A 16,732-nucleotide genomic window follows, 5' to 3' on the forward strand; every position below is an offset into this window, starting at 1 on the left:
GGACCCTAAAGATGACGCTTGGAGGGTACTGCACTGTCTAGATGTCAGACGTGCTCTAAAATTCTACCTGGAAAGAATTAAGAGTTTGTGCAAATCACCTGCTCTTTGTCACATTCGTGGGGGTCAAAGCTGGGCTGTCAGGCTTCCATAGCAAAGTGGATGGTTATGACCATTAAGGAGGCGTACGAGGGGCAGCACAAACCTTTACCAGCAAACATGCATGCCCATGCAATCAGAGCTAGGGCCACAGCAGTTGCGTTCCAAAGGCAAGTGCTATGGCAGGTTATCAGCAAGGCGGCGACATGGGCTATGCCCTCAGCCTTTTGAAAGCACTACTGCTTGGATGCCGGCTCCAGGTCGGACACAGCATTTGGTCAAGCAGTGTTAAGGAACTCGTTTTCTTAAGAGAGGCAACGCTCCACCCTGGGGCTACCTTCAGTTGTAATGGCCCATACAGTATGGAGGAAAGGGGACGTAACGTAGGTGTAATTATAAGTTACTCACCATAGTGACTAACATACTCCTAGTCCATAGTCCCCTTTCCTCCATATGTCACACCATCCTCCATATGTCCCACCATCCTCCCCCCTAATAAAACTGGTGTCATTAGGAAATGGTAATATTGTCGATGCGTCAAAGGGGACTGAGGAGTGGTGCCGGTGGGCGGAGTCAGGGGAGCACATGCTCCCAGGACCACGCCCCCGCATGCATCTAAATTTAAAGGGGAAGATTATTTTTCTGGTGGAAAAACGTCCCCTCTACTGTCCGTAGCGAGGCACGCCCATACAGTATAGAGGAAAGGCAACTATGGACTAGGAGTACGTTAGTCACTATGGTAACTTATAATGTATTCTTCTTTCTAACCAACTCTTCCCTGTCTTGACCCATGCCTAGTACATGGTCATAGAAACAGGACAGGACACTTCAGGTGCCCTGCACACCCATACATTACCATAATGTTTTGCTTCACTATCAGCAAAAAAAAAAATTGAAGGCATGAATCCCTACTGTACCAAATGTGAGAAGTTGTGAACTCCCAACACATGGTATGGTACATTCCTTCAGAAGTACAAGGCTTCCCTTGCAAGTGAAGTCGTGGTAACTTGCCACTCTATACGTTTGGGAAAGGTTGGCAACTTGTGTAAATTAGGGAGGGGTGTTCCTTTCATTAGTACTGTCATGACCTACAGAACGCCCCCCCCCCTTTTTGGACTTCCTTGTCTCAACGGGGCTTGCACTGCCTAGTACTCCCAACATGGCCGTCCAGCGTGAAACACCTTCCTCGCTCTACACGTTGGACGTAGCGTTTTCTATTAATAGACCACGCCCCCCCGCTGCTCTGCGCGTCACAATGCTATTGCAAAGTAACGACCAGACGTGTGCTCCGTAGCTCGCGCGGTATTGCTTCCCTGATTCTGTACCTACTAACTCCATTCCTAGTCCCCCTCCTTTCTTTCTTACTTCCTGGACTTGTGTGCTGAGTAGTGCACTTCATTTCCCGGATTCCTGGATCGTGGCATCCCGGAACTTTGAACGCACGCTGGAGTCGGAATAGACTCGTGCAGCCTTATTCAAGACCCGATCCGTCCGCAACAAGGCATCGACCAAGAAATCCAGCAAAGATCGGGCTCAGGTGAGAAGGGGGGACTCTGTGACAAGTACGTTCATTTCCTTCGACATACCCTTTCCACTGAAAGCAGCAATGCAAAGGAGAACCAGCGTGTCTTCCAACTGCTGGAGGAAGCGAGGTGTGATCTGTTATGTCCAGTATGGTCGCTTTACCATTTGCTCTCACTGATACGCTGCTCATATTTCTCTCACGGGCCTTTGGGAGTAGTGCTTGCCAGTGCCAAACACCTCCTTTTTCTTGACAAGCGAGGGGTATCATTAGCAGTAGTGGATGTGTAGACACGATGCCGTTCAGATTGGTGCGCTGAATGGGAATTGCCTCTGGGCTTCTCTTGAACGATCGTCGCTGTAAGTATGGTACTTGCATTGTTTCTTTGATTGAAATCGTCTTCATCTGCATGCCGCGCTTGCTTGTTTTTCGAACACTGCGTACGCTCGTTTTTGCTCTTAAAAATGTCCAATGATAATCGAATATTATGTCAAATTTAGAGCCGACGTGTTGGGGCAGGTTGCTATTAAATAATGGATACGAGAGACGCATAGAAAATTGTTTACGGGTACTTGTGAAGAATGCTTTCAGAATAACCGGAAAATCAGCTGCCTTTAAATACCTACTGTACAAAATCGATAACACTCTGCAAGGTGCATTTACCGGAACTGCAAACCTCCTGGGAGTCTTGCATTCGTGAAAGCCTAAATCCGCCCATTGTTTGTAGGTGACTTGTTGTTGGGGCGTTTTTATAATTCAGTGTTTTTGCCAAAATGGGCATAAGCACCGTTTATATGCATTTCCTGTGTGTGTGTGTTTTTTTTTAATGACCTAGAATTAAAACTTGACCCTACACAGCAGAATTAACTTGATGTTCTTTTCTACATCAGATATTTATATCCCTGCTGGTCTGAAAGAAGCCAAATTAAATAATGATTTATTGGTATTGTAGCACACCGAGCAGAATGATAATTTTGTGTGGCAGTACTTTGAAAATCATAAATATATTGATCAAATTCAGTTTGATAAAGGCATTTGTCTCTAACGAGTGCTGCCTTTCTAGAGGACTGTAACCGCACATCATAACTTGTAAACCTTAGTTGCTGTTTTTTTATTCCCTTGTCTTTTTCAGAATACAGTCGTTTCGAAGCCAAGATCCATGATTTAAGGGAGCAGATGATGAACAGTAGTATCAGCTCGGGGTCAGGGTCTCTGCGGACCAGCCAAAAGCGATCGCTTTATGTCAGGTGAGCAGAAGCCATTTCATTTGCATCTCACATGTACTGCTTTCTGGCAGCCTATGATCAACTGTCTTCACTTTCATAGCATGCAGTGTCAGTGTTTATTTTAGCGTTCTTGTACGTCTGAAAACGGAAAAAGGAACATTAGGTCACTGGAAGTGTGAACATGTTACAGAAAGTGCTAATACTAATTGATGGGTTAAGAGCTGTGCACTAATAGTACACTACAAACCAAAGATATACATGTATTGCACATGAAATACTCGTAATTGCACTTTGATGGTTATGAGGCTTCTAGAGTGAATTTTACTGATGCATTCATAAGGTAATTCATAAAGACATCACCGGGTTTGACATATATTTTCCAGACTAAGAAAAAGCGCTGTGCTATGCTATGTATTGATTGTGCACTGCATTGACTCTCGCTATGCAGTATTTTCCATGAGTAGTCATAGGGGGCCCCAGTGATCTGCATCCGACAAGACAAGTTATATGAGAGCGTTTGGGAAACACAAGTTAGGAAAATGCTTCATCAGCATCAGCTTACATGGTTCCCATTCCCTTTGTCCTTGTTGGTATCCCTTAGTTAAGGATTAGGCACTGAAATATTCATTATGCATCTGGTTCCTCGCAACTTCTTGTTTCTTAGATGTTCCGGTGGCAATATATTGAAAAGGCGGGTGAGGAGATGAAGGCAACAGGCAATCCAGGCATTTTCAAGACACTAAGAAATAGATAGACTATATTCAAATGCTTAAACGTGTTTTCTCCTGCAATCTAAATGTTATGTTTATGTGTGAAAATTTAAAACCATCCAAATTCACCAGTTAACCGTTTAAGTACCCCACAATCTCCCATTGTTCCAGTCTCCCGAGAATTACATGATTCCCAATGGAAGTGAGTCTCTCTCTCCCTCTCTCTTTCTCCCCTCTCCCTCCATCTCTCTCCCCCTCCCGCTTTCTCTCTCCCCTCCCTCTCTTTCCCTCCCTCTCTCCTTCTCCTCCCACCGCCGCCCTCCCTCTCTCCTCCCCCCACCGCATGGGTTTTGGTATGGATTCACATGCTCATGAATATTCCCCATCAGGCTTGGTAATCCTTTCACTTTCACTTATAAACTGTATTTCTCCTTTAAATCAATCACTGTCCACTGGGTCGTATTGCCCCATCCAATGACAGTCCTTTCCCTAAGCCCTCCTCTGGCAGCCATCTCCAGATTTTTACCGCAGGCTTCAGTGTTGGGAGTCCTCGAGTTTGCTCTCCGAGCTATTAATACTTTTTTTGTTTTCTCGACGGGAAAAAACGGGTTTTGTTTCAAAGGCCTTTGTGCTCTTTTCTTCATCTGCCGACAGCGGGGACCAGTTGTCAGTGAAGTGCCACTCCCCTCAAGGGCGAAGATCCATCGAAGATTCTACTTGGCCTCTTGGGCCTACTTCGCCCAAACCACAAGGAAGTAGAGTGCGTGATATGCCTCGGTTTATCCAAGACAACGAAAGACAGGCGTAATAGGCTGGCGGCATGTGTTAGGCAGAAACCTGTGCAGTTATGATAGGTTATTTATTTATAATGATATGATAGGTTATTTATAACGCGCTTAATACCAAGAGGTTTCTAAGCGCGGACCCGGGGATCGAACCCGTGTTGCTCTGTGTCATCTTGCTTCCAAGGCGAGCACATTGCCGCTGAGCTATCCTCCCGAGACAAAGCTCCCTTAGGGACCACTGCAAAAAGCTTAAGACTACAGGTGTTGGCAGTAAACCCAATTGGTAGCAGTCTGTACCACCCAGATTTACCTGGTAGCTGTGGCTGAGCAGCCAGACTTATCTCAAGAAGAGTTAGACAGTATATACAGTATACAAGATAGGTACCAAAATACAGTATCGCAAGCAACAACTGACCAGAGCTTTGGTATCAAAGTATATAATTATTTATTTAAAGACACACTTGGAAACACTCCAGCACTATTATTGTAAGCAAGTTCAAAAAACAGTCACTATTAATATATATACATCCCTTATTCCTTATTAGACAAGTCTTAGTTAACACCACTTATTTTCAGACAGAGGTGAGCGCTTAACTAAAGATGGCACTCCAATAAGTTATCAAAAAAGGGAGGGAAAAGGCAGAAATTAGAAAAGTACACAATACTTTAGAAGCACCCAGCAAGGCAGGAAAGTCAGTCTACTTGTGAGCAAAAAGTTCAGAGACCCGGCTCCTTCTTAGAGAGAGTAGAACACCAATGCGCCCAAGATCACACAGTTTAAAAGGCTTGAAAAGTCTTGCAGAGAGTTTGAAAGGGAATTAGTTCAGCTCAGAAAAGTTCAGTTAGCCAGCCTAGGGCCAACCCAAGTGGTAAGTTGAGGATTTACTAGACACCCCACACAGACCGTTGCGAGGGAGGCCAGGCGGACACAGTACCTTGAAAGTGGAGAGAATCCTCCAGCGGGGGCAGTTGTTCCTGGCAGTGGGTGCAAGTCGTGGCGTCGTCCAGCTCTCCTCCACGTCGAGATCTTCTCTTCCTCTGAAGGTCGTTGCACTGCCAGGGAAGAAACCAGCCGCGGAGGTACTACCCTTTTATTCACGGTAGTGGTAAAACGTGGTATCCCGGTTGCCGGGGTGATTGGCACAGGCAAGGCGGCCACGAGATGATCCGGGAAGGCAAAAAGGCGGGCAAACTGGTTATCCCCACCAGTCAAAGGAAGAAGACTCTTCAGGATGAAGATCTCCTCTGTCGTTGGAAGAAGTGGTGAGTCGGTTCAGCAGGGCTCCACCGGTGGTGTCGTTGTTGCAGGTCGGCTCAGCTTCTCCCTCTTCGGATTCTTTGGTCCTGTGGCGACGTCTGCAGTTCCAGTCCCCAAAGCCCTGCTTTTATGCAGAAAACCCCCATTCATCAGTCCTAGCTGTCACTCGAACATGCTAAGTGGTGACCCGGGCGGCTCACCACTGGGCCAATCACACAAGAGTGCAACTTGAGTTGCCGAGGCAACTCAGTGCAGGATGCCTAAACCCCCCTCCCACACATCCTGTAGACCCAGAGTGGCACCACTTTTGGAGGCTTCTGTGTAGAAGCCCGCCAAAAAGTGGAACAAAGGGCTCGACTTGGGTTGGAGTCAAGGAGGCGAACACAAATGCCGTTTTAAAACCGAGTCCTGGCGAAAAGACCCAACCGGGGAATAAATATTAAATAAATAACCCAGCGGTATCTTTAACATTGCACCAAAAAGTGGTGCGTTTAAAATGAATGGGAAAATCCCATAGTAAATATTCTTAAGTAATATTTCGCGTGGTAACCACTGCCACCAGCTAGAAACTCGACGAGGTGGGACTGCACAGTGCCCCCTTGAAAAACAGACTCAAGGGTAATCGAATTACCCCTACCAGTACTTCCACAATATGATGGTTTGTACTGGTTCTGTTCCCAATTTGAGACCAGTAAAGTCAATGGTGACTTTACATGCCCTGGGAGACAGTAGTCAGTCCCAGGGTATGGAGTCTATGGTTGGGGGTCACTATGACACCCCTGTGTTACTGCACTGAGGGTGCTGTGTAACACACTTACCAAAAAACCACATGAAACCCTATGGAGTAAAAGACCCCATAAAACACATTACAAAGTCAAAGGATATCTCAAATCATGTCTAAGAGTGGGAGAAAAAGAGTCTCACTCTTAGCAGGAGAAAAAAATAAACCCCATAAATCCAGCAAAGCTGCTGGGGGACTCACTAGTTTTGGGAAATTATCCTTAACAGAGAATTCTCCCTAACAGCATTGCTTAACGCCAAGGCCTCTGACTGGTGCTGCGAGCCGGGTCATGCCTCACCCAGGACCGGCCGGTCCGAGGCGCCGTCTTCTAAGTCCTTTGAGGGCACCTCAATCCGATGAGGCCAAGACCCGCAAATTCGAGCCCACCGGGTTTGCTGCGGAAGTGGGTCCCAAAGGGAATGGGGCGCAATCAGCATCACCTTCCACCTGCATTGCAAGCCTACCATCAAGCTCCTCTTCAAAGAGGAAGTCATCTACCCTGGTTAAACTGCGTGAGAAATCCGAGAAGCCGCTGACGGAGGAGAAGAAAGCGGGTAGCCCAAGCAGGCTCAACCGGCACATGCTAAAGCCATGTCGGCAACTTCTTCGATAACTACAGCTACGGGTGCTCCTCCTACGAGGGTAGCTCCCATGGCTCAGAAAGTGTCCCAGCCCCCAAGGCGTGACGCCGCCGCAGTGACTTTGGCAAAGTCTGCAGGCACACCAGAAGGCGTGAAACCGGCCCATGCCCTGGTTCAAGACTCTCAGGGGGTAAAGAGGAAGGTTCAAGACCCTCGGGGGAGGGGGGGGGACAGGGGGGGGAAGAAGCGGGGTGCGAGGAGGCTCCAAAACAGCCCTCTTAAGCCGTTGCACAAACCATGGAGGTCTCATCTACGGACAACAAAGATCCAAGAGTCTTTACATTTGGTGCACAAGAACGTTGAAGAGGAGGATGGTGGTGACAACAGCTCAGGGCCTAGTTTACCTGTTTTGCCTTCTTAGCCGAGGGACATTTCCTTGGATATTCTGTCGACTCTACACACCTTAGTGTCAGAGATCCAGGTGAGGATGCCTCCGGTACCTTTTGGTTCCCCATGTCCCCGATCAGCCTCTATCGAAGAAGAGGAAGCGTCATCCGACGCCCCCGTATCAACCTCCTCCACCCCTTTTCTCCTGGCGGCCTCAGACACGGGTACGGCAACGGATACGGACACGGCGACGGATGATGACGAAGACATCGTCACAGCAAACGGTGAATCGCCACATTTGGATGCTCCACATACGGTGTCCCTACCGGATGAGGTGGGATCATTCCACTCCATGATCGCCCGGGCGTCTAAGCTATTCCAGCTGTTGCCCGAGGAAACCAAGAAGCAGGGCTTCTTGTATCAAAGGCGCAAGGCTGAGAGGCATACGATCATGGCAGTGCCTTTTCTGGACAATGTTTGGGAGGAGGGCCTGGCACTCATTAAGAACCCTTGCACAGCTCCAGACAAACAGGATAGGCTGGAGAAGAAATACAGGGTGCCGGACTCCGCACCCAAGTGCCTCAGGTCGCAGCCATCCCCAGATTCGCTGGTGTCAGCGGCCATGAGGAAACTGTTGGCCAACCCGTCCTCTTCTTCCTTGGTCTCTCCGGGCAGCGAGGGGCAAAAGATGAACACCATGGGAAAGATGATTTACACCGCAGTGTCCACTATCAAGGCGGCTACCGCATTGGCTTCCTGGCCAGGTACGACAGTGAATTGTGGTACAAGCTGGGACACCGATCCTGGTGTTCCTCCCCGACGTTAAGATGATGGAGGCCATCGCTCTCTTCCAGGAAGGGGACGTGGCGTCGGATCATGCCATCACAGTGTGTTGTGATCTTGAGTGTCGTGTAGGCAGAAGAGACCTCCGTCCCCAAGTGCCGCACAGCGAGGACCAAAATCACTCCCTGTGCAGCCCTTGAGGCCACAGGTGGAGATGTCACTCCGGAACCACGAACCTCTGAAGAACCCGATCCGCTGCAAGAAAACAATGGTTAAGTACCAAACAATCAAGTAAGCAGCAAAACCAAACAACGTGACATGGGCTTACCAGGGATGACTGAAGAAGGGCTGTAAACCTAGGAGGTAAGGGTTCCAGGACTCACTATGCAGCACCACTCAGGTTGGAGCATCCAGGAGTGGTATAGTGTAGTGTCCACCTGATGTCAAGAACGTAACCAGGCAATGAGGTTCCAAAACATGAAGTCCAGGTTACCAGATGCAAAGGGAAGTTCCGTGTGGCAGTCCAATAAACAATCCGTGGTCGGTGATCATCCAGGGTAAGTTGATGCCAAAAGGGAATTCCAAGGATAGTCTGTGTAACAAAGCCGAGTCGAAAAACCAAGGTATCCAAAGTCCAACAAGTTGAAACACGTGACGCCAAACAGGTTACGAGTAACAGCTGTGAAGCAGCGAGTATACGGAAATCCGTGTTTAAATACTCGCGGTACTGACGTTACCCTGTGTCACGTGACGCGTCGTCGTGTCACGTGTCTGGCCTATCGGGTCATGTGAGTGAGCGACGGCTGTCACGGGACACGGAAGTCCAACGCGGATTCTCCGGGCTGCCAGACGCCAAGGAAGTTGCCAGTGTAAGAAAGCGCGTAACTTGGAAAGTGTTCTGTTTCCCATGAGGCGCGATCGTGCAGGCGGTGCAGCGGAGAGCACATGTGAGTCCCGGAGCGTGAAAGGGGAAAGTGATGGAATGGGCGGAGAGGGGCGAGCAACTGGGATTCCAAGGTCTCGGGCAGGGGAGATATGATTGTCAGGAGTGCGTGGGACATGGGGTATGACACAGTGGCTTAGGACGTCACCGACACAGGGATGTGGAAAAAGGGGGAACTTTGTCTGCTTTGTCGACAAGTTTGGATGAAAGCTGTTAATTTCCATCAAGAGGTCCAAGCTAAGGTGCTGGATATGCCCTTCGGAGAGAATCTGTTTAGGAAGGCCGTTGACGAGTCCATCCAGGCCATCAAGACGGATACAGAGATGGCCCGTTCCCTGGGCACTCTCCAGCAGCACCGCTCATCATCTTTTCACTCCTCCAGGGGAAAGTCGAGCAGGTCTTCAAAAGGGTTCTCCACATCGTACCGATAGCCTTGCAGATCCTCAGTGCAAGAAGCCTACAGAGGTCGTTCCCAGGCCTACTGTAGCAGAGGGCAGTGTCAGTCGCACGCAGGGCATGCCGGCCCCGCTGAAGCAAGCCTGAACTGTCTGGGATGTCTGGCCCCCACTCGTGTCCCCCGTGGGAGGCCAGCTGACTAGATTCGGCAGTGAGTGGAGAAAGATCACCACTGACCGATGGGTGCTGGACACTTTCGCCAAAGGACACACCAGTCCGGCTTAACTCCATTGCAGAATGCACTGATCCTAGGCACCAGACTCAATATGGTGTCTTGCCTGGCGTCGCCCTCGGAGGAGATGCTAGCAGCCATTCAAGGAAAGGTGGAACGGCTGTCGTCAACGAAGACAGCCATGGTGCGGGCCATCAAGTCGTTGCTGGACATGTCATCCTGTATCTGCCTCGCAAATGCAACCCCTACAGAAATTCCTGGGTGCCCACTGGATGCAGGTGTCCGGAAGCTTCACGGGCAAGATCTCTCAACAAAGAGTTCCGTCGGGCATTATGATGGTGGGGCGTCCGCTCCAACATCGCCCAAGCACAGGGTTTTAAAATCCCCTATACCAGGAGACGGATACCTCACTGGAGGGTTTGGGAGTGCACACCGGACATCTGCACGCCAGAGGCCTGTTGTTTCCAGAGAAGAGGGATCTTCATATCAACATCCTGGAGCTACGGTCAGTGTTCTGGTCCCTCAGGTCATTCCTCCCGTCTCTGAAATGCAGGGTGGTGGGGGATCTTCACGGACAACACCACCACCATGTTTTGCATCAGGAAGCAAAGGGGTACTCGATCCCGACACTCTCCAAGGAAGCGCAGGTCTTGTGGTGCTGGGCCGTCGACCAGGGATGTTCCTCGTCCCTTGCCGGGAGTCAATAGCACCATCGCAGACTCCCTCAGTAGCGAACTGCGCTCCTGCCACGAGTAGGAGCTTTGTCAGTATCAGGTGGACCGCCTGTTTGTCAAATGGGGCAGACCCCAGATCTATCTGTTTGCGACAGCGGCAAACTCCAAAGGCCGGAAGTTTTCCAGCAGATTTCACCTGCCGAGGAGCCTGGGGGACGCGTTCTCCTTCCCATGGGAAGGGCTATTTCTGTACGCTTTTCCTCAGTTTCCACTCCTGCTGAGTCATCAGCACACTCAGTGTAAATGCAAGATATGATACTCATTGCTCTGGCGTGGCCGAGGCAGATTTGGTATCTGGACCTTTTCAGCCTGTCAGCATTGCCTCTGGTTAAGCTACCCGTGGCGCAATCCTCCATTACAACCCAAGGATCGCTGAACCTGAGGGCTTGGCTCCTGCAGCCCTAGGGTTTGGAGGGTATGAGATACTAGCAGACTGCAGGGAGGTCCTCGCCAAGGCCAGCGCATCGTCAACCTTGAAGTTCTACAGTCACAAGTGGAAGCGTTTCGCTAGGCAGTGCCGGTCTCAGAAGATTACCCCTCTGAGGGTCACGGCCCCCCAGATCCTTCAGTTATTGCTATCCTTGGCCAAGGCTGGACTGGCTCACTCATCCATCAAAATACATCTGGTGGCTATCCCCTGCTACACCAGGTCCCCAGGAAGATCTTCACTTCGGTCCCACCGACCTGTGAAGTAATTTCTCAAAGGACTATTCTGAACTTTTCCACCGGGGAAGGCTCTTGCCCTTGCGTGGGAACTCAACATGGTTCTGATGAGGCTCAAGCGGGTCCCCTTCCAGCCTATACATTAGGCCCCTCTCCAGTTTCTCTCGTGGAAACTAGCTATCCTTGTGGTCATCACCTCTGCCAGAAGGGTAGGTGAGATCCAGGTCCTGTAAGCAACCGTACCTGACTTTCCACGAGTCGAGGGTGGTGCTGCGTACGCAGCACTCCTTCGTGCCAAAGGTTCCGTCAGAATTCACCTCTACGAGCCTTTAGTGTTACCTGTTTTTTTTTTCTCCCCAAAACCTTTCACTAGCGGAAAGGGCCTTGCACTCGTTGGACATTGCTCGTCCCTGAAGTTCTACGCGACACACACAGAGTTTTCGTAAGACTTCACAACTGTTCGTGAACTTTGGTCCTGTGAACCATCGGAAGGCCTTGTCCAAGGCTTCCATTTGATGGTGACTCTCGGGCTGCATCACGCACTGTCATCAGTTGGTGAACCGACCGCTGCCCAGCCATCAGAGAGCCCTTTCCTCCAGAGCAATCGCTGTGACAATGGTGTTCCTGTCTGGTGTGCCCCTGCTGGACATGTGCAGGGCTGCTACGTGGAGGTCCATGCACACCTTCACGAAGTTATACTGCATCGACAGGGATTCCAGGGAGGAGTCCAGAATCGGCCAAGCAGTGCTACGCAACCTGTTCGCTTGAGGTGAGCTTGTTCCAGAGGTAAGATTGAATTGCATCTGTTGAGCCTTGCCACCACCCATGGTTGTGTAATGTTGTACTGCTATGTATTCGTTATTCATGAGCTTGTGAATCCATGCCAGAATATCTGACATGTAATCACCACAGCTGTGCTGCTTCGGAAACTTTTTTTTTCGGCGTCTGCGTCCTGCGTCGATGACGTCGATGCGCCGTCGTCGAGGGCCTCCTCCGACGTCATCCGATGTGATAAGTAGGACGCACGACGCCCGTAGCCTCAGTTCCGTTTTTTCCGCGAACGTGTTGCTTCGTGATTCTCGGTTCACGCCTCAACTCTTTGGAGTTCTGTTCTTCTCGGTTCTTCGAACCGTTTCGTTTTGTGCAAATCCTTCGTGTGAGGATGTCTGCTACTTCGTCTTCGACCCCGCGTCCGGGCTTCAAGAAGTGCGGGGAGTGTGGGTCCAAGATGTCGGTGACGGACTCGCACGACGCCTGCCTCTGGTGCCTCGGGGAGGCCCATGACACGGATGACTGTATCGATTGCCAGTCGCTCACGTCCAAAGCCTTACGCGAACGTAAGAAGAAGTTGTCGGTAGGTCGGGTGTCCAAGCCCAGGAAGTCGAAGTCTGCGGGGCTTTCGACGGATGATTCGAGGGGTGACTCTCCGCGTCATCGTCAGAAGTCTTGTGGGTCTCCTTCTAGGAGTCGGTCTCGCCACTCCTCTGCCTCTTCGAGGCGTTCTCGGAAGCGCCGACACCGGTCGTCTTCCAGGTCCTCCTCGGAGGACTCTGCCCGGCACGTCGCTTACCCCACCAGCCGTGCGACGCCGGAGGAATGGGCTTCCTTCGGGAAGAAAATGCTGGCGATTCTTGAGTCGCAGGGTACTAAGCCGTCGGCGCCCCCGAGTGGGGTCGGTCGTGTGAGGTCGAGAGACACCGCTCGCATGAGTGGTCGGCACGAGTCGCGGGAGAGGTCCCGTTCGGACAAGGAGACTCGTTCTCGCCGTACCCGTTCCAGGTCCCGGTCCTCGACGCGTTCGAGACCGTGTGCACCTGTGAAGTCTTCGAGGAAGACATCGACGTCTGAGGCGTCGAGGGCGTCGACAGGCTTTCTCGAGGCTCCGGCTTCGAGGAAGTCGTCGAGGCCGTCGACGCTCGGGTCGTCGAGGGACACGCTCGGGGCTCCGGCCTCGAGGGCTGTGTCGACGCCGCCGATTCTGGAGGCGCTGCATCTGACGTCGACGCCGATCCTCTCGGCGCCGGTGCCGGTTCTCTCGACGCTGGCGCCGATTCGATCGACGCCTTTCGTGACGGAGGTACCCCGGGGCACGGGTGGACCCCCTAGGAAGGCTCTGGTTAAGAGCAAGCACTCTAGGGTGCCTTCTTTTCGCCGCCTGGACTATATTTCAAAGGCGGATGAGGATTCTGATGGCCTGGTTCCTAGTCAGGTTCCGGATGACATTGTCTCGGGCCATAGTCAGTTTGACGAGTTGAGACAGTCACTGCATGATGCCAGTGGTCTGGACACCTCTCCGGAGGTGGAGTTTTGTAGGCCTGAGCCTGGCTCTCATGCTGATTCCTCGTACCAACGCCTTATGGCTAGGGTTTCGGAGTACTTGGGATGGTCTGCTCCCCCAGGGGAGTTTGTGCAGGATGATCTGACGGACATCCTTGATGTTGGTCCCCCAACTGACCCGGTTCTGCCGTTCCATATGGCTTTACAGAGAAGGGTGGCGGCGGCTTGGACTGCTCCGGAGAGTCTCCCGGCGGTGGGCAGATCCTTGTCGCGAAAATACCGTCCAGCCAGTGGCGACCCCTGCTACTTGACCAGGCACCCCACTCCGGAGAGTTTGGTGGTGCAGGCGGCCACGGCCCCGGCGAAGCATGCGTCGTACCCTACCATCCCTCCTGATAGGGACGACAAACGTTTTGATGGCTGGGCGAAGAAAGTGTTTTCTTCTGGTGGTATGGCGCTTCAGGCGGCCAACTCCATTTGTGCCTTGTCGCGTTTCACGCACACTCTGTGGAACTGTGTTGCGTTAGCGGCTGAACATATTCCCGAAGGGGACGGTTTCCTTGCTATGGTCCAGGATGGTAAGGATGCCATGTGTGAGTCCGTTCAGTCGGGTTTGGACTTAGCTGAATGCGTCAGTAGGTCCATGGCGGCGAGCACCGTGATACGCAGGTTTGCGTGGTTGCGGAAGTCGGGGTTTGCTCCTGATGTGCAGTCCCGGCTCCTCAACATGCCCTTTGACGGTGAACACCTTTTTGGCAGCAAGGCTGACGAGAGCCTTGAGAGGTTGCAGACCTCAAAAGCTGCAGCGAAGTCGTTGGGCGCTGCAGTTCGCCAACCTCCGCCTTTTCGTCCTAGGGGACAGCAGTGGAGGGGTGGTTCCTTTCGCTATTACTCATCCTTCAGTAAAGCGAGAGGAGCTGGCAGTCAAAGAGGCCAACGCAGGGGTACCAGAGGTGGACGACAGGGTACCCGTGGTGCCAAGGCCGCTCGGGCAGTTGCCTCTTTGCCCTCGGGTAACGCCGCAGCCGCTCCCACTCAGTCGTGAGGCCATGTCCCATGGTTCGCCGGTTGGGGGAAGGCTGGCGCAGCATCTTGTAGAGTGGCAAGCCATTACTTCAGATGTGTGGGTTCTGGAGATCATAACCCACGGCTACTGTCTTCCCTTTCGGCACAGGCCTCGCGACAATCCACCGGGGAACCTCTCTTTGCAGGGTCCGGATCCGCTCCTTGCGCAGGAAATTCAAGCCCTGCTGGAGAAAGGCGCCATAGAACTGGTGCCTGTGGCGGAGAGGAACAAGGGATGGTATTCCCCTTATTTTTTGATTTCGAAGAAAGACGGGGGATTGAGACCCATCATGGACTTGCGCAGTTTGAACGAACTCCTCAGGAAGGACAAGTTCAAGATGGTTACTCTCTCTCAAGTCCTCCAGGCCCTTCAGCTTCAGGACTGGTTGGTGTCACTCGACCTCAAGGATGCTTACTTCCATGTGCCGATCCATCCCAAGCACAAGAAGTACCTGAGGTTCGCGGTTGGCGACTCGCACTTTCAGTTTCGGGTCCTGCCGTTCGGATTGACCTCCGCCCCGAGGGTTTTCACCAAGCTCATGGTGGTGGTGGCAGCGCATCTCAGGCAAGGGGGGGATTCACGTCTACCCCTACCTGGACGATTGGTTGATCAGGGGGAGCTCTCCCGAGCAAGTCCTGGATCATCTATCGGTCACCTGTCGCTCCCTTCACAGGCTGGGCTTCTCCCTCAATTTAAAGAAGTCCCATTTGACGCCAACACAGCGGCTCCAGTACATCGGAGCAGTGCTCGACACTTCCCTGGGGCAGTGTTTTCCTCCCCAGGTGAGGGCTCTTCACATTCAGCAGATGGTGCACAAGTTTCAGCATGCCCAGACGCTCCCAGCGTTCGAGTTCTTGAGGTTGCTCGGCCTCATGGCATCCTGCATTCTTCTGGTGCCAGAGGCTCGCCTGCGGATGAGATCTTTGCAGTGGGCACTCAAGACGCAATGGTCGCAGTCCTCCGGCAGGATGTCGGACTCGATTCAGGTGCCGTCCTCGGTCGCCCGGGACCTTCTGTGGTGGGCCGTCGAAGGCAACTTGATGAAGGGGGCTCCATTTTGGCTTCCCTGGCCGGAGGTGACGATCGTGACGGATGCATCCCTCACGGGATGGGGAGCTCATGCCAACGGGCTGACAGTCAGCGGTCGTTGGTCTCCGTCGGAGTCCAGACTCCATATCAATCTGTTGGAGCTGAGGGCCGTCAGGCTAGCCCTGAAGGCTTTTCTGCCGTCTGTGCGAGGGAAGAATGTCCTGATCCTGACGGACAACACAGTCGCCATGCACTACCTCAACAAAAAGGGGGGGGCGGGGTCACTTCCTCTGTGCAGGGAGGCGATGCAGCTCGAGTTCTGGGCCATCCAGCAGGAAGTTTCGATCTCGGCAGTTCATCTGGCCGGAGCCGAAAACGTGACGGCGGAAGCTCGGAGCAGGCAGAGCGCGATCTCTCACGAGTGGGAGTTGGCTCAGGAGATTCTCCTGGAGATCTTCGCCCTTTGGGGGACCCCTCAAGTGGATCTCTTCGCCTCCAGTGTCAACCGGAAGTGCGAAAGGTTTTGCTCGTGGGAATTTCCTCCAAAAGGAGCCTTAGGAGACGCGTTTGTGGTGGAGTGGTCCTTCCCGCTGCTGTACGCGTTTCCTCCAGTCCCAGTCATCCCGCAAGTGCTGCAGAGGTTACGGAAGTTCGGTTCCCGGATGATCCTCATTGCCCCGGCGTGGGCTCGGAGGACGTGGTACCCGGACCTTCTCGACTTATCCATCTGCCCTCCACGTCGTCTTCCCTACCGAGACGATCTGCTCTCACGGGAGGGGGGTCAGGTTCTCCATCCAGAGGTCAGATCCCTCAACCTTCACGCTTGGCTTCTGAAAGGTTGAGGTATAAGGATTGGGACCTCCCTCAGGACGTGATGGAGGTGTTGCTTTCGGCCCGAAGGCCAGCAACAAAGTCTCTGTACCGTTGCCGTTGGCGTAAGTTCTGCGACTGGTGCAGAGTTCAGAATGTGGATCCTTTTGCATGTGACATCCCCATGGTTCTGTCCTTTTTACTTTCTTTGGCCCACAGGGGCTTGCAAGTGGGTACCGTTAAGGGTTACCTGGCGGCGCTGTCCATCTTTAAGCGCTCGTCTGAAGAGTGTTCTTACTTTAAAATCCCTTTGATTTCACAGTTCCTGAAAGGGCTCACTAATGTGTTCCCTCCGTCACCTTTCCTGGTGCCCGGTTGGGATTTAAACCTTGTTCTTAAGTTTCTTATGGGTGCTCCGTTTGAGCCTTTACATTCTTGCCCTTTGAGGCTGTT

At 52.1% G+C, this 16,732-nt stretch overlaps 1 protein-coding gene across 28 annotated transcripts in view; it reads left to right on the forward strand.

The window, feature by feature from the left end:
• The window catches only part of DLG1 (discs large MAGUK scaffold protein 1), a 2,685,689-nt gene that overhangs the window by 2,177,788 nt on the left and 491,169 nt on the right, over positions 1-16,732 (forward strand). For all 28 annotated transcript variants that reach the window (XM_069618589.1, XM_069618591.1, XM_069618601.1 and 25 more), the window contains one exon: positions 2,751-2,865. In XM_069618589.1, the coding sequence (XP_069474690.1) occupies positions 2,751-2,865 (115 nt within the window). The remainder of the gene's footprint in view (positions 1-2,750; positions 2,866-16,732) is intronic.

Source organism: Ambystoma mexicanum, chromosome 10 (assembly GCF_040938575.1).
Source record: "Ambystoma mexicanum isolate Mex_15411 chromosome 10, UKY_AmexF1_1, whole genome shotgun sequence".
Lineage (NCBI taxonomy): Eukaryota > Metazoa > Chordata > Amphibia > Caudata > Ambystomatidae > Ambystoma > Ambystoma mexicanum.